Raw genomic sequence first — 25,919 nt, forward strand, 5'->3', positions numbered from 1 at the left:
ATTAACTTCATTAATAGCACATTTCACTCAGTATAATTTTTCTGATTTTGTTTGGAATTTTTTTTTTTTTTTTTATTAAACCCAATGATTTTACGTTCTGACATAAAAGGCCTATTCAGTAGAGGATGATCTCAGGTGGAGAGTAGCCCACCCCTTCCCTGCACCAATTATCTCAAAACAAACATTTAAGTTCTGAGCAAACAGAGTGGAATTCTTATCATCACAGGCTCATTTTAAACAATTTTATCTACTTATAATAAGAAATACTACCAATAATAATTAGTAATGCTGATAACTGACATGAAGTTACTTAGAAAGATATTGAAAGCAAATGTTTTAAGCTGCACAGTCTTCAGGTAGACAATATATGAACTTAGGACATTCAAAACAGGCTCTGTTTAGTACACTGAGTGGAAACCTGTTTGACATGAAAAATTTTCCACTCTGTATTAAAATGAATTCAACATTAAACACACTGGTTAAAAATTAATCTTATTTGTTAATTTCGGTATTTTCTGTTATTTAAAAGGGCACAATCACAGTTTTATCTAAATCCTACAAGAATTAAAAGGGCCAATGCCAGCTAATTAGACGCCCAGTGATTAGTTTAAAGAGATACAGCTAGGAACTATTAATGATGCATATTCACATACTTAAATTTTTAATTTCCAAAATAGACTAAGTTATTTGGTACACTTGAATAGAAACCAGTTTAACACTTGAATAGAAACCACTTGAATAGAAACCAGTTTAATATATATATTTTAAAAAATGTATTATATTTATACACATAAGATAATTAAAAATATTGTTTTATTAATTTATTGTTTTCTGTTATTACATGTCTAAAGACACCTTCAAATTATCGTTCCCCCCCGGGTTAAGCCCTCCAAGAATTAAAACACCCTATGTCAGCTGATCCGACGTTCAGTAATCAGTAAGAAACACCAGCTGGAAATTATTAATGATGTTAGTTATATAGAGATAGAAAGTCAATAAAACAATCAATTTTGGGTTGGGTTTTATCTGAAAGGTACTGAAACAAAATCTAAACGAATAGGAGCAAAAAAAAAAAAACCCTAAGGGTTTCAATTTTCAAACAAATAACAACAAATAACTTTCGATGCTAAAATTTAAGAGATAGATCTTATTGCTGATGAATTTACACGACTAAACACATATAAATTAATGGATAACAGAATTATATAACACACAAAACTATTTTAAAATAAATTTCTTGACCACCTCAAAAAAATAATTAATATTAATCACAATCAACAACGTGAACATTACATAAAACCATCGGCTAATTTCATTTCAAATTCCTTAAAATATCTGAATCTTAAGCACTCACCCTAACAAATATAAACTGCAAAATATGAAAACTGTCTTTACTCTCTCACTATTCTTCATAATTTACTATGTCTTGCTTTTGTTTAATCATTCTCAATAATTTAAAAATAAGCTGGGCTTTAAATCATTACCACTTCGCCAAACATAAGTTGGTAAAGGCATTCACACTCGCACTTACTGTTCTTAACTGACGTGTATTACAAACACACAAAAGAAAATAGCGCCACCTCACGAACGTAAATCAAATTAAAGACCGGAGTGTAAGCATGTTTTTAATCTGAGAAACGTGCCATATGCAAATCTTGATCATATTTATACACGGATGCCAGAGGACTTGACATTAAGAGAAGAGTGGACTTGGATATGGTAAACTATTGGAACTCACTGGTAATATGCCAAATTTTGATAACAGAACAGCGGTGCTAGAAGAGTAAGCAAATATTTATTTTTAAGCATGTTTTTTGGGTGGGGTTGACATATACAAGGGTTGCCCAGATTCTTTGGCGCTCGAGGTAATGCATTACACCTGAACAATTTTACATCTCGTGAAAATATTTATCTGCAAGATTTTGCTTTAACTTGCCTAAGTAAATTGAAGGCCCTTTGGGCTTTGTTTTCAATAAATGTATAAACTACTTTATAAACAGTATTCGAACACTATCATATTTAGAAAAACAAGAATTTTAATGATTCTGTTTTCGATAAAGTGTAAGCCCATCCAATGACAGCATCTATCCGCCCTCGTGGGCAGATAGATGCTGTCATTGGATGGGCTTATAATCACAATTAATAAAAGCATACTTTCTTTAAACCGATGGAAAGGATCTGAATTCCAATCCCGTCAAAGATGTGTGGAATTTTTATGGAAGGACTTTAATGTGGAAGACCTGGAACCATGCAGTCCTGCTGCCCGTTAACAAAGCCCTGTCCAAACTCGCTCAAGAACTTTTCTCAAAAAGAGCGTTAAATGCGGTGCACCAGGAGTGAAAAACGACTACCCAGATAATAAATCCAAAACATCTACTCGGATACCACACCCGGAATGAAAAATGCAAGAAAGACTAGCTATCTTGCCTAGGAACAGTGATTGTTTACTTCCTACAGTGACGTGATTCATCATTGGGACGAAGAAACCTTGCTCATTGCCACCAACAAACGTGAGACCTAAATGAAAGTGACAAGTGTACTAACCGAAGATAGGAAACCAAAGACGGAGAACAATCTCGACTGGACACTGTCCCATGAGAGACCCTACTACCGGACTCAACCTATGAACCTTACCACGACTACTGTAGTCTTGCTGATAGGATGTCAATTGGCAATCAGTACTGGCATTCTTGTCTGGTACCTTTATTCCTCTCCCAGGCAGAGAGAGCCGATTTTTCTGTTTCCTGCCACCCGTTTACTTCGCATGGTGAGGCATGGGCATGCCTCACTGACCACCGAGAGTCGCCTTTCCTAATATCCCCATAATTCTATCTTTCTGTGTTCCGTGAGATGTAAACAAGTGTTCTGCGAAAAATCGTAATTAATAATTAAAAAAATAAAACAAATAAATTTTGCATTTTTGTAGCATACACCACTTTTGTGTCATTATAATATTTAACATATTTTTTTTCGGTTAATATACTGGCATAGACTAATAATCAAATAGACCGCGGAACACTTTATTTTGGCTGGCTTTGCATAGAAAATATGTTGAATCTGTTACGAGATGAAAAGTGTTCCGTGACTAAAAAAGTTTGGAAAATGCTGCGTTAGACACTATATACACTTTACACTTTATAGCATTCCCTTCATGGGTTATTCAAAACTATAATTGGCTGAGTTTATGATTGTGGAAGACTCAAACTGCCGTTGTGTTCCCCCCCCCCCCGAGACCTGGGAGCATCTGCCCTACGACTGTGACATTTATGAAAACCTTAGGTGCTCTCTAATGACGAGAATTCCCTACATCCCCATGAATATGGAGCACAACCTGCTTGACACCACCGAATAATATACAGCCTTCATCACCTTCGCAAATCACCTGTTCCAGAGGCAAAAAACCCTGTCCAGAACATAAGATATCTAGGAATTGGAACGTATTCTGCCATCGACTGGCGACTGGGACCCCAACCCACTTGAAGACTGCACTAATCATCAACCTATCTCGGGCAGGACCTCTGTCCCATGAACGATGCCAAATCGGACCAGACCCAACTTGGACTCTTCACCAACTGGGACAACTTGCTCTCTACTGCCAATGCCTGATATCGAGCTGTACTGGGCTCCCTTGCCCCTAGTGGGTAAGAGGAGAAATCCTGTATCCTAAAATCCCTTGCCAACCCTTATTCTTCTCCTGCTGGAGCACGGGTCTGCCTTACTGAACATCCTGGAGTCACCTTCTCTATCGTCCCCATCTGGCTTTCCCCCGAGCCTTCAGTCTCCTCCCCTACTCTGCCTAATACGCCAGCGTATACCCCACGCAAACTGGAAAATTTTAATTTCGTCCAAATTAAACCGCATAAAGCTCGTTTGGCTTTTCTAATTCCAGTGCTCACCCTTACCAATTTTTTTTTTTTTTTTTTTTTTAGGCCCTAGTCACTGAAATCTCAGGAAACTATCTGACAGGGTCTGTCAGAGTAAAAACTTCAAACTACTGGGTACTTGGTCTGCCTCCATGGGGCCAAGTGTGGGCAACGTTGAGCTTCAGCAGGGGTCCAACGGCTAAAAGTCCATACAAACAACCCTAGTGCCGCTAGATATCAATACACTTCACTTTACTTTACACTTTATAGCATTCGCCAGTCTGCTTGGGTAGTACAGTGGTATCGTCGCTGTCCTCCCTCGGGTGGAAAAGGCCCGGGTTCGAATCCTGTTGATAACATGAGGAACTTTAATGGGCTTTTTTCCACTCCGTAGCTGAGTTAGTCGGTCTCAGGTGTAAGTAGCAAGGTTTTTTTCCCAGAAACTGGCGTTTTTCGTCCGGCAAAGCAACCAGAGAACACACGCAATTTACAGACATAATACATACGAGGGGTTTCCGAAAAGTAAGGTAACACTTTTTTTTTTCTTAATAATGGTAAAAGGGAATGAGATGAAACGCGGTGAACCGATAGACCCCTTAATAACGTTCAAAAATATCGCCAATGCAGTGTTGCGGTACTATTGCCTCACAGCAGATTCCAGTTGCAAAATGGCGGCTACCGTGCGGTGTGGTCTAAAACAGGTGTTCGTGAAGTTATTCGCTTTTTGCAAAAAAAAGGGTCTTCACCAAGTGACATTCACCGTGAACTGGTTGCAGTGTATGGCGAAAAGTTGATGACAAAGAAGCAGGTGTGTTTTTGGTGCAATGAATTTAAAGCGGGCTGTGTTAACATTGAAGATCGACATCATGCGGGCAGTCATGGCCACATTGTTCTGGGATCGCCAATGCGTTCTATTGTTGGATTTCTTGCCGAAAGGAGGAATAATCAATGCACAGCTTTACAGTGCAACGTTGAAAAAACTGGAAGCCAGCATTCGACGCAAACGACCAGGATTTCTGACAAGTGGCGTGATTTTGTTCGACAACGCACACACTGCCCACATCACTCGTGAGTGGTTGCGCCGTATTCGTTGGGAAACTCTGTCACATCCGCCCTTACAGTCCAGACTTAGCGCCTTCAGACTTTCATTTGTTTAGCCCTCTGAAAAACACCTTTCAGGAAAGCATTTCACCACGGATGAGGAAGTTCATCAGGCGGTGCGATGTTGGTTATTGCGTGTGGGCACGGACTTCTTCAGTACTGATATTGATAAACTGATCCATCGTTGGGACAAATGCATCAATAAAACTGGAGACTTTGTGGAGAAGTAGTACATGTTCACTTATTTCTTGGTGTGTAATTTCAACTTCGTATTATTAAACATCATCGAGAGAAAAAATGTTACATTACTTTTCGGAAACCTCTCGTATATGGGTAGATGTAAGAAATTACCGGGTGACGCTAATATAATAATAGTTTATAGTGTTAGCCTATGCTTAACCCCTCTTGTGGGTGCGGGATCTATGCTGCTGGCATTTTGCTGAGTACAAGATATTCCTACAGAGCGCAAGGCCAATGGCGCTCACGCAGGGGCACCTTCCACGTGACTTTAATTCCCTATACCCTTTCCCCACTTCGCCTTAAATCACCAAGCGAAACCCTTCACCTTGTTCCAGCCTTGTTCTTCACATCACATTCTGACCCACTATTTTATTTCCTAGTGTACCCTCTTCAACTAATTTTTTTTTTAAAACTTGGCTTCTGTCAGAAAGCTCAGGAGACCTTGGCAGAGACCAGCCAGAGAACTATGGACTGCCTGGCTTACCTCCTAGTGGTAGTGGTAGTGGTAGTGGCAGGCAACGTGGAGTCCCGTTAGGGACCAGAAGAACAAGAGAACCCAATACTACTCTAACACAAAGCAACACACTACTCTCACTTCTGACATTTATAGAGTTCTGTTTACTTCACACGAGAAATGATGGCGCAGTTGTGGGAAACCACCGGTGGCGCCCCGACCCAAAACACTATGTCACTATAGCATTCGCCTTCAACGATGAGGAGAGGGTACCTCTTGGGTCGTCTGCGGTGTAACCCCATACGTCAGAGTGTGAGGCGTATTTGGGATATTATTCTTGCATTCTCCATATTGTATTAAGATGTCCACTGTCTCACAGTGACCTGCCATTGAGCCCCGTAAAACGGGCTGCACCATTCGCTCACCACGACCATCCCTTGCATAATCCTTTACAGGCCTGTCGGCGGGAGGTGGTTTTACCGTTCAGCACCATTCTTTGTACACTTGGACCACAGTGAGCCGGAACAACCTAGAAGACATGCCGTTTCTGTTATGGAAACATCCGACGCACGAATTCCCAGAATCATGTCCTTTTGAAACTCCGCGATATCTCTACTACGTCCCATAACTGCTACTTTATCACTTTGACTTGGCCCGCTATTATTTCTTATCTACTTGCACTACCAGATGCAACTTATCACTACTCTTGCGTACGAAGCTGTTCAGCTTTTTATACAGCTATGCGACATAGACCATTAAGGATGGGGTGATCACTGATTGTATATACGAAGCAATATTGGTCTAAGTCATCGATGCGTTTAAAATCCTATAACAACAGAATCAATCGGTAATGGAATACCTAAAACCAGTTGGCTGAACCCTGATTTGGATTTCCAGTTCATTCCAAAGGTGTTCGATCACATTCAGCTCAAAAGATGGCAATTGTCTCACTCTGGGCCAGCCATGTTAATTGCTGTTATTTTGTTTTTGTTGCTATTGTTATATGGTTTTAGGCGCACAAGGACTTAGGCCATATTGCGCCATATATAATATTTCTGTAAATTAAGTGTGTTCAGTCGATTTAAACCGAGTTTCCGAGAGAAAAACTATGCTACCCTAGCTTGAAAACGTCTAACTCGGCCACGTTGTGAAAAAGGCCCACGAAAATTCCTGGCGTGATTGACGGAATTCAAACTCAGTTCTTTTCCATCGGTATCTGGAGAACGGTAATTATACTCTGTGCTACCCAAGAAGCCATGTTAGTTCCTGTATTCCGTTTTACTATAAATTAGATTTTCCCTTTTCTCTTTATTTGAGAATTATTATATTGGAACATGAAACGCCGATTTCGATAGAGGTGCCAGAGTGTGGCCGCGGAATTGTCTAAGATGTCAGTGTACTAGTCGACATTGACGGTTTTGTGAAAAAGACCCATAAAAATTCCCTGCGTCAGCATTTGATGATTAAGTCTTTTTTGAAACTACTTAACCAACTTTCAGCAACTCATGCTTTTTTCTAAAATGTCTCTTCTCTACACACTTTTAAACCTGTTCCCCCTCTTGCAAACATCTCGTTCACACTATTATATTTCGAGGGCTGTCGGAATAGTTTTTTGGGGTAATGTATTCACATTTGTGCAATTTTACTGATTTAATACGATGTTATAGACATACTGATTTTATAGACATAACATACTTATTCTCAATAATCTTAGTTATCTCAGCACAAACTCAAAACAATCAAAGTTATGCGGAGTCAATATATTTTGGCTATAAATTGCGCATGCCCTGTGGTCTTTTTGTCTGTTTATTAGATGAAAATCCCGAGTTTTTGTATGGAAGAAGGACCAGGATACCCTTGTCAGAGACCCACTAACTTAGTCACATTATGAAAAAAATTTCATAAAAATTACTCGCATTACTCGAATTCAGGCCTTCTCCAACCATTACAGAAAGGAAAGCGATTACATCCATTTTGCTATCTGCGAGGACCATAATACATTGCAGTGATAAGGTCTAAGTTAATATACCTAACCAAACAACACCAACCTCGGAGGACTCTGTGAAAAGGAACCCTTGTAATTATATATATTAAAATATATTTGGGCTTTGTTTCTTTGTTGTAATTTGACACATCAGCATCTCTGCCGTAGTACACCGAAGGAGGGGATGATTAAAAAAGTATCGAGAGTAGATCTTTGATAATTAAAATCATACCTGCAGGGACAAGAAGTTAATACTCTGCAAAATGGGATCTTATAGAATAAACACTTATTTTACCATTCGTGCCAGTGATAAAAAAGCATTTCAACTTGTGACCAAGTTAGCTGGTATCTGGAGAGGAGTGCATAGTGCATTATTTCTCAAAAGTTTGAGCTTTTTTGTCATGAAAATCGAGTGAAGAATATACGTTAATTACAGAGTCAATATATCAATGCCTTATAACCTTGGCTGCTTTGGCGCTTAACCCCACCCTTTCAAACTAAATCTTCGGAGTCATTGAAAGCTGCTTCTTTACATTATGCTTTTTTCTTCATCTTGAAATCTTTTGCTTTATGGAATTTTTTTCATTACAGAAAACAAAAATTCTCAGAAAGCCCACATTTGATAAATATGAAAATTGTCTTATGGAATACTGTTTCAGCTAAAAATTCCTCCACGAACTGGTTAGAGTGGGAAGGTGTACTGATATTCTTTTAGCTAATGCTTTATAAACTTGCTTTCTTGCATTATTTTTACTACTAATACTATTTAGGCAGATGATATGTGACAATTCAAGTTTAATATTGACGAATGTAAGATACTTCATATGGGGAGCAGTAAACCCAGATTAACTGTGTGACACCACACAAAGGGCCATGGAGTATGAAAAAGACCTGGGAATAATTGGGCAGTCAGATATAAAGTTCTCTTAACAGTGCAGATAGGCTGCTACACAGCTCATGGTATTTATCAATGACATATAGGAATTTTGCTAGCAGGTATAAGGAGGTGATTATCCCTTTGTATAAGGCAATGATTAGGCCATGTCTTGAATACTGCACACAAAATCAAATTATTATTTTAGGGTTGCGCGTAATTAAATACATTAACCCGTATTTGTGTCTGTAAATTGCGTATGTTCTATGGTCGATTTGCCTGTTTTGCTGGACGAAAAAACCCCAGTTACTGGGGAGAAAAACCTTGCTATCTACGCCTGAGACAGACTAACTCAGCCACGGAGTGAAAAAAGCCCATTAAAGTTCCTCGCATCATCGACGGGATTCGAACACAGGCCTTTTCCACCCGGTGTGGGGAGGACGGTGACGATACCACTGTGCTACCGCGCAGACGAATACTGCACACAGGTCTGGAAACCTCATTTTTGGAAAGATGAATCTGTTAGAACATATATAGAGAAGCACCAAGGGCAGCAAAAGCATGCCCCTCGCCAATCTTGTGATGAGGGCATCACAAAACTAGCCTTTCCTGCTCTTAACAAGAAAGGCTTGTTTTGTAAATTTCAGCTTCTGGAAATCAGGCACCTGCGAGATCTGACAGATATTTAAAGCCTTGAATGGATTGAGAAAGCTCAATGCTGATGGAATCCTTTCACTTTCTCAGACTAAAATCCTGAGGGGACATAAATTCAAGTTGAGGAAGGATGGTTGTAGGTTGTATTTGCGGAAATTTGCCTTCAGCCACAGCGTGGTTGATTGTTGGAACAAACTCCCATCTGGCACTGTGGAGGTAGGTTTGAATAAATTCAGGGAAGAAGTATATAAACTGTTATAGTAGTGGACAAGTGAAATTGGGAAGTATTGAAATTTTTTTATTTTTGATTATGCTGAATAACTTGGTTTTTTTTTCTTGCATCATTTGCCACTATTACTGTCCGAGGGAGAAAGTATTGCTATTGCTTTCCATTTCGTACCACTTATTTCGTCTAATTTTAGCATTTTTTATAATAACCCAGCCTCTTCCTCTTCTGACCACTTCGTGTGTAAAATATGGTTGGCTCGAATTTCTATGTAGTTGTTTTCTCTCCTACCTGTTGAGCTAGCAGTTATTCTGCGAGAAGACTACTAAATATTATACTTTAATGTTGTGACATTAGAGCATAAGTTGTTATTTTTTATAACCAGCATCCATGGAGGGGACAATCTTTAGACCTAACTATAACGTTCAGAAAGAGATGGCTACTGCAAATTAATGTTTGGATGTATGGAATCCTGCTAGATCTTGTTAATTATCATTCAGTTCAATATTTTTATGTTATACCCAAGCACGAGCGGTATTAGAACCTATAGTACTTAGTACTGTGTATGGGTTGAAGGTTGAGAAGTGAAAGAAGATACCTGTTGCCACTAGACTTGAATTTCTGTAAATAGTAGTTATCAGGAAATGCGTATTAAGGGAGATTGTTCCAGAAAACAGAAGTGGAAGGAATAAATGGGGAAGAAGAAAAGTTGATTCTATGAGTTTGGAGTTGGACAATAAAAGCATGCTGACCGGTTGCGGAAGGTATTCGTACTGCCTTGGAAAAGGGAGCGGGAATCTAGAAGCCAATTCAGAAGAACAGTTCCCATGGAAGTATCTATTAGAAAGGGCATGCAGCAGAAACAGAATGTCTATGAGACATAGAGTGGAGCGACTTTGTTAGGTATGGGTCATTAATTAACCTAGCTACCCTCATTTGAATGAAATCTGACTTGGTGACCTTAATAATTAGGTCAGTAAAATTAAAATTTTTAAATGTCATCTAGTTTTGGCGCATTATAGCCTTAGTTGCTAATGCGCCAATAAAACCTAACAAAACAAACAAACAATTGAATGAAATCTAAAAGCTTGAGAGAGGTTTTGGGGCAACTACCCCAGATGTGTGGAACAATAATTCATCGTAGGGCGGATTGGCGATTTGTACAGAGTGCACAGCTGTTTGAAAGAAAATAAAAGTCGAGAGCGTAACAGAAAACCCACTTTTTTAGATGCAGAGGAAGCAATATTTGTGATGTGCATATGCCAAGAAAGATTAAAAGTGAGAGTAATCCCTAATAGAGATATGCTATTTTGCCTAGAAATCAGAGTGTCATCGAAAATAACCATAGGAGCAGAAGAATCCTTTTGCGAGAGTTATAAAACAGGACTGAGTTTTAGAAGGATTTAAACCAAGTTATCTTTGCCCCATTGAAAAACTACCTGAATATCAGCATTTAAGGAAATGTAATGGTTATTCGAGGTGAAGCTGTTTGTGCAGGGCAAGTTTTCTCAAGCTGCGAGTTGGAATGCAGTGTGCTATCATCGTAAAAACTATGGATAGGATTTCCAGTCAATTGAAGGTCATAAATATATAAAAATCATAAATAACAAGAAACAAATGGGAGTAAGAGGTGAACCTTGGAGAACATATGCATTAGTGGAGAAGTTAGAAGACAGAGGCCCATCTATCATCACCCGCAGTTAGACCAAAGAGAAAACTGGATACTCAATTACAAAAAACAATTGGCAAACCGTAATTTAGAAGACTTTTATGCCAAACACGATCAAAAGCCTTTGAAATGTCAACAGCAACTGCTTGAGTTTCACCAAACGTTTCCATTGAATTTGTCCATAGATCGATGATATTAGCCAGTACTGTACATCACCAGTGGATCGACACTGACGGAATACATACTGGCAATCATACTCTGATGGGAGATGTCTATATAGTTTAAGAGTTGCGGTTAAAAGACGTCTCCATTACTTTAGAAAGATTAGAATGAGATGATAATTAGATAGGAGGGATTTGTCATCCTTTTTAGGACTGCCGGATATGAGCAAATTTCCAAGCAGAAGGGAAAATACCTGTGGAATAAGAAAGTGAAAACAGGAAACAAGGTAGAGGAGTAATCTTGGGAGCACAGGTTTTGAGAACAAGTGGAGAAATACCATCCGGACCTGGTTCTTTCTTGGAATCAAGGCTGTTTAAAATTCTTCTGTACTTTTAACGGAAAATCACTGGACGCATTGAATGCAGTGTACTGGGAGTGGTAGGAAACGGTTTACCAACATCATCAATACACAAGTTAGAAGAAAAGTAGGATGCTAGTAAGCCAGCTTTATCTTTGGCTGAAGTGGCAATAGAACCATCCGGTATTGATAGAAGTGGGAATAGGGATGGGCAAAAGTTGCAGCCAATAGCTTTGGCAAAAGGACCAGAATGGTCAACTACCACTTGGACAAGGAGCAATTTTTTTACTCTTAGCCTGTTCGAAATCTAGATTGAACTGATTTATTGCTTTACAATTGTTGCGTGCTTTGGTGTACGCCGAAAATGCAGATATAAGCCGATTGCGATATGCAACATTCTTACCTTGAACAGCCTTAGCACATTTATTGGAAAACCAATGTTTAGATAAAGGACGAGATTTTAAGGTGGAGTGTAGAATAAAGAATTTTCCCTACGAGAATAATTTTCCTGACACAATCTGAGAAAACGTTGTCATCAGATTTGAGACCGATCATCTGTCTGGATGTCATGGGTGTTAGTGAATGTGCTGGTAACTTCTTCATTCTGCTTTCATACCAGTGGTCGTGAAGGTCATTGCCATTGGTTTAAAGTTAGAGGTTCAATATTAGTGGATAAATTTAATTGTAAATTGAATTTACCTATACTATGGCTTGTGATGGGTTCACACAGGATGGCGTCATTTGCGTGTAGATGCCTTGTAACCTTTAGATGAGGTTACTCTGTGGAATGTTACAGTGCAACTGCCTGAATGTTCTGTGGTTTTCACGTCGGAGTTGAAACACCGACTGCACAAGTTCCGTGAGAGCCAAATAATGATACTCATCTTGCATGAAGAGGTGCTCCTGATGTAGATTTTTCTGGACTTTGGAAATGAGTCTGATCCTATTTCTCGTAGTGAGAACATGAGTACATTACTTCCTCCCAAATTCCGGGTTCCCCACTAGTATAGTGAGAATCCTGCTCAACCACCTCCCCCATCGGTTAGCTTTTGCTTAAAGGGACCATGTCCTGTGAGTAGAAATGCCACTTATAGACCTGGTGAGAACAAGGGAGAAGGCCAGAGGCTGAAGCGAACAGAAGGAAGAGTTTAGTAATGGCACTCTAGGTGGTGTTATCTAAGTCCTGCCAGATTTCATGCAACTTTTCAACAATTCGTTTACATTCCCTTTTGAAGTCGCTAGCTAGATCTAGTTGTATGTTCAGTATCTAGGTGGGCTTCCCTTTCTTGAGCCTGGAAAAGGCCTCTTTTAACTACCTCTAGGTAAAGGGGAAGATAGCCAGCTGGGACCTGTAATGCAGGCGTGCTCAGGAGACGGAAGGCTATGGTAACCGTGAGGAGCAGCGCTTTTTTGTATAGGTTCTTCTTTTTGTTCTGGTTCACGGTAACTCTGGTGCACCACACTGCTGCACCATAGCACAGTGGGCACGAAGATGGATTATAAATTAATGCCAGCGCTCTACGCTTGAGGCTCCCGTGCGCCCTGCTGATTCTTGCAATCATAGCCGTGTACTTTCTGATTTCAGGTGAGATATAAACTAGGTATGGACGAAGAGTCAGTTTCATATCCAACGTGACTCCTGAGCACGCCTGCATTACAGGTCCTAAAACCAAGCCCTTAGTAAATTACAGAGTTGGGCGCTACCACAATAGACTTACTATTTCTGGTTGTAGTTTGATGTTCTTGTTGGATATTTTTAGAAGTGGAGGTCTGTTTAGCTGTAAATAACCCTTCAAGAGAATTGGTTTTGTCAAGAGATGGTAAGTCTACTGTGGTAGCGCCCAACTCTGTAATTTACTAAGGGCTTGGTTTGTTGTTTTCCAAAGAGCTATAGATTCTGCATGGACCAAGACCAGATCGTCGTCGAAGGCAAAGGACTCAAGCACACACGAGGTCCATCTCAAGGAACTCGCCCAGAACAATGGACCAAAAGAATGGTTCAAGGACCGAGCCTTGATTGCAACCGAGTGACAATTTGAAAATTTTGTTTTACAGAAAATTTTCGAACTCATTACTGAAACGAATTCGGAAAATTCTATAGAAACTACTTGCATCTGTCATAGATCAAAACGTTGTTGTGTAGTGCTAAACGTTTCAAAGCTCTTCAGTATATTATGAACACAAAAACTTAGCGAAACGTTCTACATGCTCTTTTTAATATAAGCTTTACAAACTTAAAATATAATACTGAAATTCGTTAAGTTTATTAAATATTGACTAGTTTATTGAATATACGAGAAACCAAACGTTTCTACTAATTTAAGAAACGATAACATATACAAAAACTTAAGAATCTCAGCTTTTGAACCAACTACAGAATTGTGGTTCTTTGCGAAAATTCAACTAAGAAATTAAATGCGGCAAAATATCATTTATTAACGCTATTTAAAAGAATTATATAAAGCAGATCGTCAAATTTACATTTTTTACAACAACATGCTTTGCAAGCTTTTTCTGACGTTCATCATTTCTTGCTGCTGCGTATCCATCAATATTTTCTTCTGTAATAAAGCCATTTCCTTTCTTAATTCATTTTGAACGGTTGAGTACTGTTCCTGATGCTTGTTATCCAAATCGTCCATTCCCTGAAAAGAACAAAACTCGTGTACGATATAATATTTTAATTTGTCAGGGTTCTTTAGAAGTAGTGGCAACACAAATGTTACAATAAATAAAACGCTTTATTTACAAATATTTTATATGGTTACATTCTCTCAAGGTAAAACTTCCTCACCTTGTGGAACAAATTTGGTACAAGGAGAATAGGAGAGGAATAGAGATGGATGCTTAAGGATTTTCCATTTCCGTTGCAGGCATAACGCCCTCGCAGGTTATAATCAGCGTGGTCCCTCTCGTTGGTAATACAATTGGTATAATCACCAATTGACTTGAAAAGACTTGAGTTCGAAACCCGTCAATCATGCCAGGAATTTTTATGATTCCTTTTCACAACGTGACTCAGTTGGTCACAGGAGAGGGTGGCATGTTTTTTTATTTTTATTTTTTTTCTCTCCCGGAAACTCGAGTTTTTCGTCCAGCTAACAGCAAATTGACCACAGAACACAATTTACAAGACATTATATGCGGCGCAATATGGACTAAGTTGTTGATGTGCGTAAAATCCAGTGACATAACCCACGCTGCAGGGAAAAAGTCCTAAGTTCGAATTCCATGAACGAGGCGAGGAATTTCTTTGGCCTTTTTTTTCACAGCATGGCAGAATTTGTCGGTTTCAAATTCTGCCATGTTTCAAGGCGAGGGTTGCATGGATTTTCGACAGGAGACTGGTTTTTCATCCAGCTAACGGACGGGAGGCCTCATCGCCTTTGTTGCTTGGACCCTGAACACACTGTCTCGCCATACCTCTGCTGTAATGGCTTCGCAGCAGATTAGGTTGACTGTGATTAAGCTCAGCACCTAGACGGGTCCTGTTTATCGCTTATCACAGTTCATTGAGGAAGCAGTGAGCTCCAACTTCTTAATAGCCGAAACGACTTCACCAAACTAGCCACATTTGGGCAAAAATGCATTATTCCATTATGTTTCTTGCAATTAACGGTAGCAATCCTTTGCGTTTCAACCCCATGAGATATTTATCTGCGACGCTGATCTTGCTTCGTACCACAGCTCAGAACACCTACACCACGCACTTACACTTCAGCATCCAATAAAACAACTTTTCCGTTCGCATATACACTAAATATTGAATGCGACATTGCAGTAAAACTGTATTGTCTCCTTTTATATATAGCATAGCTACGTGATTCTGTTTTGAGGCAGTCCATATGGCGGTATTACCGCATCCTGAAAAACCCTTGTATTATAAAAAAAAAAAAAAAAAAAAATTCTAGAACAGTAGGTGCACTTTGCAAAACCTTTGAAGTTGCTTCATATAAGGAAAATCCTTCAAATAAAAAAAATTTCTATTTATACAGTGCGCTCGCAATTGACCAATCGGCTACGACGACCCGTCAATCACAAAAGCACATTCCCATTCCGATCATCACATAACCATTATCGCCTTCAACAATTTATTTATTTTTTTAATGTATTAATAAATCAATGAATTATTCATTGATAAATTATCGTTAAATTTAATACTAGATTATTAATTAATATTTTACCATGGCAATGTTACCCACTATTTTGTGAACAACCCTAGTATTATAAAAAGAAAAAATTCCTGAACAGCGGATTCTCACTTTAGTAAATTTAATTAAGGTGAAACCATGCACACAAAACATTAAAATTAATAATTTAATTCAGATTTATTAATATATTAATTTATTTTTAAAATTTTTTATTATTTTGGCTTCAGCTGGAAAACTGTTCTGAGGGACAACGAAGTATCATTCAGGTGGTCCTAAGATTCGACCTCTCACCTTTCTCTACTAACAGAAAGTTCGTCACCAACCAGTTGTTTGGAGAGAGGGGGGGCTGTTTGAGTTCGAATCCCGTTGGAAAGTGAAAGAATTCTTCAATCGAGGCTGTGGTTAGCTGGAAGAAGCAGGGTTTTCTCCGTGAATTATCCGGTTGTTTGGCCAGCACAACGGCAAATCTGCCAGACATAATATATGATAAAAAGATCTCGAGTAAACTTCGTTTCCCAATGTAATATTCTCTATTATTTTGGCAGGGCAGTGTATAACATAGCATGGCGCATAAAAAAAAAAACAAAAAAAAAAACAGAAAGTCAAGTTAATTTCGATAAACGCTTACAGTTAATTAAAGGCATCCAGTTGTTAAAATAATATATACAGAAAATTAAACATATTAATAATACACGAAGAAGAAGAGAAGGGCGTACCTTAAAGAAATGTTCGCCAAGTTGCTTCAAGACTTTCAGTCGCTGTCCCTGAGAAATACGCATCTGCTGCTGGTGCTTCTGTTGTTGCAATACGAGCTTCTGTTGGATAATAAAACCGAAAAATTAGTGGGCCGTTTGTTCACGGCATATAAGAATTTTAATTTGAATATTTTGAACAGGGTCGGCCTTAGTGGAGTGCAACGCACCCAGCCCACAACTGAAAAGAGCCCTAATGTAAATGGAACCTCACATACCCAATGAGGAAGACTGGACAGCTCAACATTATTTCTTAAGCTTCCCTTCTCTAAGACCGGCCCTGGTTTTGAATATTTGACACGAATAGCAAAGCATCATCGAAATGTACTCTGTTACCATTGCATTGGAAAAATAAAATATTTTTATAAGATAAACGCTATTTATTTATTCTCCCCCCAGTACACCGCTGCTCTCAATCGTTAGTATAGTACTACCCTCTCCTGAGACCGACTAACTAAGCCATGGAGTGAAACAAGCTCATAAAAGTTCCTCACGTCACAGGCCTTTTCCATCCAGTGTGGTGTGGAAGGTGATTATAACCACTTTCCACCCCACACTGTTTACTGCGAAGAAAAGCGCACTGGTTAAGATAACCCTCCTTCCACACCATGTAGCAATGGTCTGGGTTCGAATCCCGTCTAAGGTAGTAACTGCTCTGAGCTTTTTCACAACGCAGCTGATTTTGCCAGTCACAGGAGAGAACAAGTTTTTCGCACATAAGCAGGCAAACCGACCAAAAAATACACGCTATTACAGAAACAAAGCCCCTAATGCACGCCATATCATTTGCTTTGACACAACACACACACCACATTTTGCAAAGGTCTATGTTCCCCAATCGTTTGTAACTGCTGCACAAGCTCATATCCATAAATTAGAAATATAATGCGTTTATTCTATCAAGAATTTTACCACAGAATATTCAAAATTCAAAATGAAAGAAAGTGAAACGTGTTAATTTATATATGCTGACTTAGAAGCGTTGCTTATTTCCATGAAGAAGAAAAACGCAGCAGATAGTAATTGGCAAGCAAGGGCCCATTAGCTTGCAAAGCATGTGCGTGTTTTAATGCTGAGAGATTGAGGTGAACCCGTCACCTGAGGCTGGTTAACTCAGCCTATTCGAAAATCCCTAAATAAGGTTCTCACAACATGGACTGAATTCGAAGCCGAACCTACATAAACAGGGTGTAAGTTCTCGCCATTAATCCACCACGAAGACCTTGACTTTCAGTTAGGTCCTGGTGTAGTGTACGTGACCAATGGCGTACTTGTTGCGAGATTAAATCCGTATGCCACCACAAACAAAAACAACAACAAAAAAAATCTAAGTCCATTTGCAACACTGGCATATGAACAGACATATTTTGAATAGTTAAAATGAAGTTGTATAGCTATAAGGATAAAAAAGAAGAAAAAAAAATATATATATAATAAAATAAATAAATAAAAATAAACTTTTTTATATTTTTTTATTTTTATTATAATATCAAGGAAAAAAATACCCTCCCTATGCTCTTTAACGACACACAAATCATCTTGGCTCCATGACCCTTCAGACCCCCTACCCCACAGTGGCGGCCTAATGGTATGGTAGGTTCCTCATTTTCGGCGTTTAGCCTAAACAATTTGTGTCAAACCCATTATGATTGGCATTCTCTGTAAAAAAAAAAAAAATATTCATTCATAATAATAAATAAGTAATGCAGAAAATTAAGTTTTTTCTTTCATTTCATGTTTCCACCACATTACATCTCGCCTTAAAGATTTCGAAACGTATTCATCTAAATAAAATATATTTCATTTCAAACCGGAAAATATTTTAGAAATATTCAGTTAATCTCAGCTTATTACGATTTGCAGTTCCTGAATCGAAGAAACACACAACCATAACAAAATAAAAATAGTATTAAAAAATGTTCTTCGCTTTCATCACATGGTGAGACAAAAAACTCCCTCGACTATCAGATACCCACCCATTTGGCACTATTTCAAAAATTCGACTTATAAAAAGTGCAAAGCAAAACAGAAATAATATGAATCATAATGTCGACATTCCATGCATTTCTTATAAAGTCCAACGCGTGAAGTTATAAAATTGAAACACGTTGAAATGTTATCTTAATCAGAAAATAGTTATATTTAGAAGGCCATTTTCGTTTGTTATTTGATAAGAGATAGAAAACGAGTTTTAAAATGAAGAATAAAAGAAAGAGAAATCTAAATTTAACGTGGGGGGGTTACACAGATAAATTACAGAAGCATGTATGTGGTGTTCAAGAAAGATGGTGGCAAAGAAATAAGTTGTGAAAAAAAGAGATTTTTTTTTTTTTTAATTACGATTTTTTCTACGTAGCGGTATACGTAGCAATTTTGATTAACATTTCTACGTACATTTTGTTTTCAAAACTATTATCAATATTTTTATTTACTTTTTTTTAAAACTGCTTTCAGAATAAATACTTTACCTGCAATTTATCCTCTGCTTCTTTAGCTTTTTCAAGCTCTAGCTCTGCTTGCTGGATGAATGTACTAAGTTGTTTACGAAACTCTTCAATTAGCAGTTTTCTTTCTGATATCTGAGTTTTTGTAGTGTCCAGTACCTTTCGAGTTGTCGAACGCATTGAGTCCTGTTAAATTAAAATAATCAGCTGTATCACTAGGATGTGCATCGTGGACCAGTTGAGGGTTGTAAAGTTGGACAAAATTCATTAAGAGAACGAGGAAGATCGATGATTATAAATTAGGAGGTGTTTGCCCTGTCTTTTGGAATGAGGATAGGGACGGGTATAGGGCGCAACTATTTCATTTGTACAGTTAAGAAATATACGTACGTGCTTTACAATTATTTTTAATTTAATTATTATTGATGTTTTATGAAGAAAAATTAACTTTTGATGTTGAGATTTTAATCGATTTACACAGTATATTTCCTTCACAATATTATGTAATAATGCTGATGTTAATATTATTTTATTCCCCAGAACGATAGTCAAACTTCCGGAAGTTGTTAATCAGGTGATTTAGAGTCGAATATGCTAATATAAACATGTATCATATTCCTACATAGCTACGCGTATTTAAAGTTATGCAAGTAGTTGGTGCCCAAATCTCGAATAATAATAAGATTCAGTGGGTGTGTAACAAGATTCATTAGGGGGTATTGACATTCACAAGTAGACAGCGAGGGCGTTCAAGTTTAGTATCTTTATTCCCGATATGGCTTGCATATCCCAACCTTATATTGGACTAAAGGTACATGGACGTCAGTTTTGTTACGAATATTTTTTGTTGACAAAAGTTTTTTTTTTTTTCACATTTATTTATTTATTTCTACAATCAAGATATATTTTAAGTAACAGTTTTATCATTTTTTATTTCGTTTCATGGTTTTATGAAATTAATTTTATTTTAATAAAAAGAAACTTATTTTTCATTCAATTTTATGGGGAAAAAAAGGTTTAGTTTTTAATTCACTTGCTGACAAAATTTTTTAAATAAATAAATAATACATAAAGTAATAAAAAAAATAACAAATCCCCCAATATCAATAAATTAAGCATCTAAATTAATTTAGGTGTATAATTAAATAAGTTATGAAATTTAACATACGATAAATACATCTATTGTCTAATGAAAACCAAGAATGGCAATAATTTTATTCCCAGAAATGGTTATTTGTGATGTATGGTATTAATAAGGATTCACTGATCTGAATACCATAACATCAAAAGTCAACAGAGGACTAAACAGTCTCCATTCATAGATCCACAGTAGAACCGGGTGCCATCAGTGATGTTTGATTGAACTACTGACCCGCCCTATTCTTCGGATCTATCTCATAATGACTTCACTTGTTACAGAAAATTTCTGCTAACCAGGACGGAGGTTCATGGTTGGCATCCATTACACACACGTGTATATAGAATAGACAGCGCATCAAGAAAAACTATAAAATTAGGTACCTCCTTTTAAGATATCTATAATCAATATTAACTGAACATAAAATTCAAAGCCAGTATCTTAATTCGCTAATAATCAAAATAAGGAGAGAGTTAGCTTTGAACGACTCTCGTATTTGTAACGATCTCCGTATAATATGGCTGTGCAAATTGTTGGTATAAATAAATAAATATATATATTATATATATATAAAGATTTACGCAATGATTTTTATTCCTACTATGTCAAGAGCCACAACGAATATTAACAGCTGTTTTTAAATCTCACACAAATATATTTTTTCGAAAAATCTTTCGGAAAGTTATCCTCCCCAGTATTTTATACACAAATAGTTAAAGACACTTATAATTTTAGTAATGTGGTAGGATTTAAATTATAAATAAACGTTGTCAATAGCCGCATTTACGCAAGTACTGATTTACCAATGTAACGATGTAAACATTTCGATTTCAGAGCTGCCATATTAAATTTACCGAATTGCCAATTCGTTCCACCCTCCCCCAATATCAACGCCGGCTTAAAGAATGCTGATTCATTTATCGCAATTAAAATAGAATAGTCTTTTATTATCACCTCTTAAAAAAATAAATTAATAGCAATATTGAATAATTGCTGTACCTGAGTATATTGCTCTAGCCTTCTTCTCTTCGCCATTAACGTTTTGTTAATATCTGCTCCAAAGCACTCTAATAACTTAGACATTTCGCCACTAAAATCCATTTGATTACCACTGGAAACATCACCATCTAATTCGGAAGAATTTCTTTTATTTCCACTTTTACTTCTTGCTGGAGAACTCATTAATAAACCAATTTCTTCTTCACTCCCAGGCGAATCATTTAGCTTTTGCATTGGGCTAGCTTTTGTACGCTCTTGTTTGCGTTCCTTCTCATGATCTTTTCTTGTTGCCCTTCGAGACATGACTTAATGAGGAAAAGTAACTTTATGGAGTAAAATATAATTAAATAAATAAAAATTAGTCGGTACCTTTGACCTATATCAATAAGTTTATGGGAAATAAGAAATTTAAGCCACCTTCTCATACGGTTTCAAACACAGGTATACGCAACACTGAAATAGCAGACGTCTAACCTTACAAGCATTTCTTTTGAATATTGTGTTATGCATAGATGTCGCCCTGATCATAAGATAAAAAAATTACATTAATTAATTAATTAATTTAGAACAAATATCATGCTTATAAAAGCATAACTGTAAAAAATTCTAGAATGATAAGTTGTATACTAACATGTGGTGCATTACCTTATTTTATGTTATTATTAATTCATTTTGTATCCTTTCTCGTTTTATCTTCGTTTTCTGCAGGTATCTGATACTGTTCGAAGGAATTAATATTGGTTCAAAATGAACATTTTAAGACGTTCTTTAAAAAATAACTTAGTCAGGATTCCAGGAATAGTTTAGTATCTTTAGTTCACATTTAAAGGATTTTGAAATATACATATTGTTGTCTAGGAGTTTTGAAAATCTATAAGGAAGGCATTTGAGATTACGATAATAACGATTATTCAGGAAAACAGCATCATCATCAATTCTATCAAGTACCTTACAAGGGTTTATTTTTCAAATGCCCATCGACACATTGTAAGAGAAAAATATTACTTTCAGGAACTAGTCAACTGTACACATTTTTTTTTAAATATTTATTTATTCTTCTCTGTTTTTTGACATGAACAATAGACTATTCGAGCAAATTTTCAATCCTGTTTTTGAATGTGTGTAAAAATCTATCTTATTTTAAAAAATTTTACATGGCCAATGCTATATAGGACTAGATCAGTACCACAGTGCTGGAAAATAGATCCAATTCTGTGATTTCATCACAGAGCTGGATCTATTTTCCAATGAGCACTGTATTCCACAACAGGAATACACACGGGCCGTGTCAAGACCAGTTTCCAGTTGAAAACAACAAAAAATTGCTTCCAGTTGGAAACAACAAAATTCCACTTCGCTATATGAAAAGGTAGCATTGATACCACCCATTGTGTTCTGTCACGATTGATAGCTAGTGTCTGGAAGCTGACACTAGACACCAGTTATCAATGGTGACTGGTGTCTGGAAGCTGCGAGATTCCAGACACCAGTCTGGAATCTCTCAGCTTCAATTTTAAGACGTTTATATTCCTTATAAATGTCTTAAAATTGAAGTGCTTAGACACCAATTAGAAATTGCTTGCCTAATTGAATAATACAAACCGATGCTTTGTGGGCCATTATTGTTTAAACAGGAACATGAAATAATTTAGGAAGAAAAACTGCTGATTCACGCTTCAGATTTAGATCCAGTACGTTTGCCAAACTGAGACAACACAGAACGCACACACAACAGCTTAATCATTCATGTGAGGAATTGTGATCTCTGGATTGGCAGGGCATAATAATCTGGCCAATTTTGTAACATTATCTAAAAATAAAGGTGAAAAAGTAGCATTCTAATTTTTCTTCAAGCCTTGCAACACTGAGCTGAATCAGATCTCCAAAAATAAGCAGAATAACAACATCGAACTGATTTAGAACTGAAACTCGCATTTCCTTGCATGTAATGCGCTACGTTCATCAATCATATATCTTCTATAGCCATCTGTACGAGTTTAAAGCCTTACTAGATTATTAATATAAGTTAATATCATGCTTGAGGCTGCGTTTCACAAAATTCCTCCCTTGCATCCTTATAGTCTATCTCTGCACGTCGTGACGCCAAATACAGTAGTTTTGGGAAAACCATCTGAGTCATCCCGTTGTCTTCTGCTGAAGTAAATATTACAAACATTTACAGTACCACATTTTAGCTCATTCAAAAAAAAAAAAAAAAAAAAATATATATATATATAGCGGGCTTAACTTTAAAGTAGAATTGGATATCAAAAAATAGGGCCATAAAAATGGAATTGTGAGCAAGAAAACTTTACACATTAATGGCGTAGCTGAAAGAAGCTGAGAAATTTCCAAATCGATTGCCAATAATCGCAGGTAATAATCACTCGCAGTAGACTAAGCGTAAATATTTCCATGTCTTTTACTAAATACGTCAGTAGCGGCAGTTCCCGTGAATAATATAGTGCGGAAAGTGGGACAACGTACATAATGTTCATTTTAAATGTGAACTCAGGAAAATGTGAATACCTTCGTGCATAAGAGTGTTAGACACATGGTATTTACAAGAAACATCCTTTCTTCTCTGACGTTACTTAATTTTCATAAAAAATATTGAGAACAATCGCCACCGAGAATACAACACAACACAACTGAGCATGATGAAGCAAGTTCAAAAACACTACCTGCAGCGTGTTCAGAGTGATGTTAGAAATGATGTTCGATTTGTTGCTTTTGAATTCTTCCAGAATGCATGGCTTATTGTTATAGACAATGGTTTTTGACATAACTTCTTTTTTGTGAGGCTAATAGTGACAATTATAGCCAACGTGGTCGGCCACATTTCTATTAAAATTATGCAACAGCCTTTAGAAAAGAAACTTTATCCAAAGAACAAACGTTCAGATGGTTTTTCAAGATTTAAAAAAAAATGCTTGGGTTCTCCTCTCCCTTACTCACCTGATCCAATTTTCCCTCTCATTAAACTCTTGACTGAACCCTTTTCCATGTAATCTCCATATGTCTCCATATGTTGAATCTCCATATGTCTTGGAGATTCAACAAAAATCACAAGAAGACACTTGACAGTATTACGAGAATTTTAGATACGCTTTCAACGATGGAAAAATTGAGAGTCGCTGGAATGGATATATTAAGTCCCAAGGGAAGTACTTTGAAGGGAATATGATACAAAAATAGATAAGATAAACGAATCTTTGTTTTCAAATGCATTCATATGACTTTTGTGTAACACGTTATATGAATGTGCTATTCTAAAAATCTAATTATTAACTTTTTATTTTAGTTGTTGGCGCATCGGCTTCTGTGGCCATAATGCACCTCTGAAAGGTTTTTGCACTACTCTGATCCAAGCCCGAGGCGGGATTCGAAATCCCGACCTTTAGGTTGCTAGGCAGGCACTTTACCCACCCGGCTAGCCCGGTCAGCAATTATTAACTGATCCGAAGAAAGAAGACACTGAAACTTAGAACTCAGTAGATAGATTTTTAATTGTATTTATAGGATTCATAACGTCTTCAAGAATAGAATTAATGAACTTAAGTGACTGTTATTTTTAATTATATATAATTATTTATTCAATACAGATTGCAAAACATGAACAGATAAATTTTGAAATCGGAGATGTGTTGAATCCTCGAAACTTCGACCTTTACTTCTACTTGGACAATTTTTTTATTTGTTTGGTAAACCTTGATAAAAACCAGACAAGGTTTTAAATGTTTCGCTGTGATCGCTTTTTATGAAAAACTTCTTGTTTCTTAAATCCTTGCAGGTGACATTGTGGACAACGTGGCGGCTCTCCCTAACTGCAGCCCTGATTGACGAATCCTTTAAATGAAACCACTATTACTATATTATATTTTACTATAACAGTTAGCAGTTACATAAACAAAAAAAAACGAAATTATTATTATTATTATTATCATTAGCCATCAATGAAGCCTGAGCCGAGGCTTATGCTGCACCAGCCACAAAAAAAATTTCCGAGTAAACCTGAGAGAGAGAGAGAGAGAGAGAGAGAGAGAGAGAGAGAGAGAGAGAGAGAGAGAGAGAGAGAGAGAGAGAGAGAGTCGCCAAGAAAGAGGAGAATGCTGATATCCAGCTCAGGACCCTGGATGTGCCAAGCCCATACTCACCAGATGTGAGCCCCTGGGGTAGCTATGCAAACTACTATATACAAAATATGCAAACCTCGTGTTAACTTTACCGCTTACTTAGAGTACATGTCAAATAAAATTCTATTAATAGGAATCTCTTCCCTTCCAGTAAAATCATTAATCGCTAAAGCAATTAATGCTGTGAGGAGTCGGTATATTGTGTTTGTAATTTGTGTGTATTCTGTGGTCTATTTACCTGTTTGCTGGATGAAAAACCCAAGCCTCCAGGAGATAAAAACCATGCAACCATCTCCCCAGATCGATTACCTCAGTCACATTGTGAAAATCCTCTTTCCAATCCCGTCATTGACAGAAAACTCGGGCTTTTTTCACATGGTATAGGGAGGAAGGCGACTATGTCCACTTTGTTACCCTCAAGAGCTAAGTACAACCCATTCCTACTGCAATTATGTATTGCTGGATCGGAAAGAACGATTCCTTGAGAATTAAGTAACATGTTTTGTAGCAAAAAAAAAAAAAAAAGTCTTTCTTTCTCTCACTCTTCTCTGGAGTTGGTAACGATTTCCAAAATCGATGTTTTTAAGTTCATTGTGCTTTATTTTTATGACAACAACAATGATAATTAATGCTATTGTTAAATAATCATTGACAAATTCATTTTTAACATCCATATTGTTTTAAAAAAAGTTAGCTATAGCAACACAACCAGAA

At 37.2% G+C, this 25,919-nt stretch overlaps 2 protein-coding genes across 5 annotated transcripts in view; both read right to left on the bottom strand.

The window, feature by feature from the left end:
- The window catches only part of LOC150075356 (SUN domain-containing ossification factor), a 196,935-nt gene extending 195,390 nt beyond the window's left edge, over positions 1-1,545 (bottom strand). For all 4 annotated transcript variants that reach the window (XR_016547908.1, XM_090389015.1, XM_090389017.1 and 1 more), the window contains exon 1: positions 1,355-1,545. Coding sequence is in view for 3 of the 4 variants with exons in the window: in XM_090389015.1 (XP_090245141.1) it covers positions 1,355-1,413 (59 nt within the window). In the remaining variant the exon portion in view is untranslated. The remainder of the gene's footprint in view (positions 1-1,354) is intronic.
- A 12,526-nt stretch (positions 1,546-14,071) lies between these two features.
- Positions 14,072-21,372, bottom strand: LOC150075357 (synaptonemal complex protein 3-like). Its single transcript, XM_090388458.1, has 4 exons — positions 21,070-21,372; positions 18,957-19,118; positions 16,453-16,551; positions 14,072-14,230 (listed from the first exon to the last, which is right to left on the bottom strand). Exons 1-4 carry the CDS (start codon positions 21,370-21,372, stop codon positions 14,072-14,074), a joined length of 723 nt encoding a protein of 240 aa, XP_090244584.1.
- Positions 21,373-25,919: the final 4,547 nt, after the last annotated feature.

This window comes from Mastigoproctus giganteus, chromosome 14, assembly GCF_048544385.1.
Source record: "Mastigoproctus giganteus isolate SK-2022 chromosome 14, ASM4854438v1, whole genome shotgun sequence".
NCBI lineage: Eukaryota > Metazoa > Arthropoda > Arachnida > Uropygi > Thelyphonidae > Mastigoproctus > Mastigoproctus giganteus.

Bases quoted from the DNA above. Each gene is read 5' to 3' on its own strand.
- LOC150075357 (XM_090388458.1), bottom strand. From the start codon at position 21,372: ATGTCTCGAAGGGCAACAAGAAAAGATCATGAGAAGGAACGCAAACAA. The intron at 19,119-21,069 runs GTACAGCAATTA...TTAATTTAACAG, and splicing joins GGCTAGAGCAATATACTCAG to GACTCAATGCGTTCGACAAC. The intron at 16,552-18,956 runs GTAAAGTATTTA...ATTATCCAACAG, and splicing joins AAGCAGAGGATAAATTGCAG to AAGCTCGTATTGCAACAACA.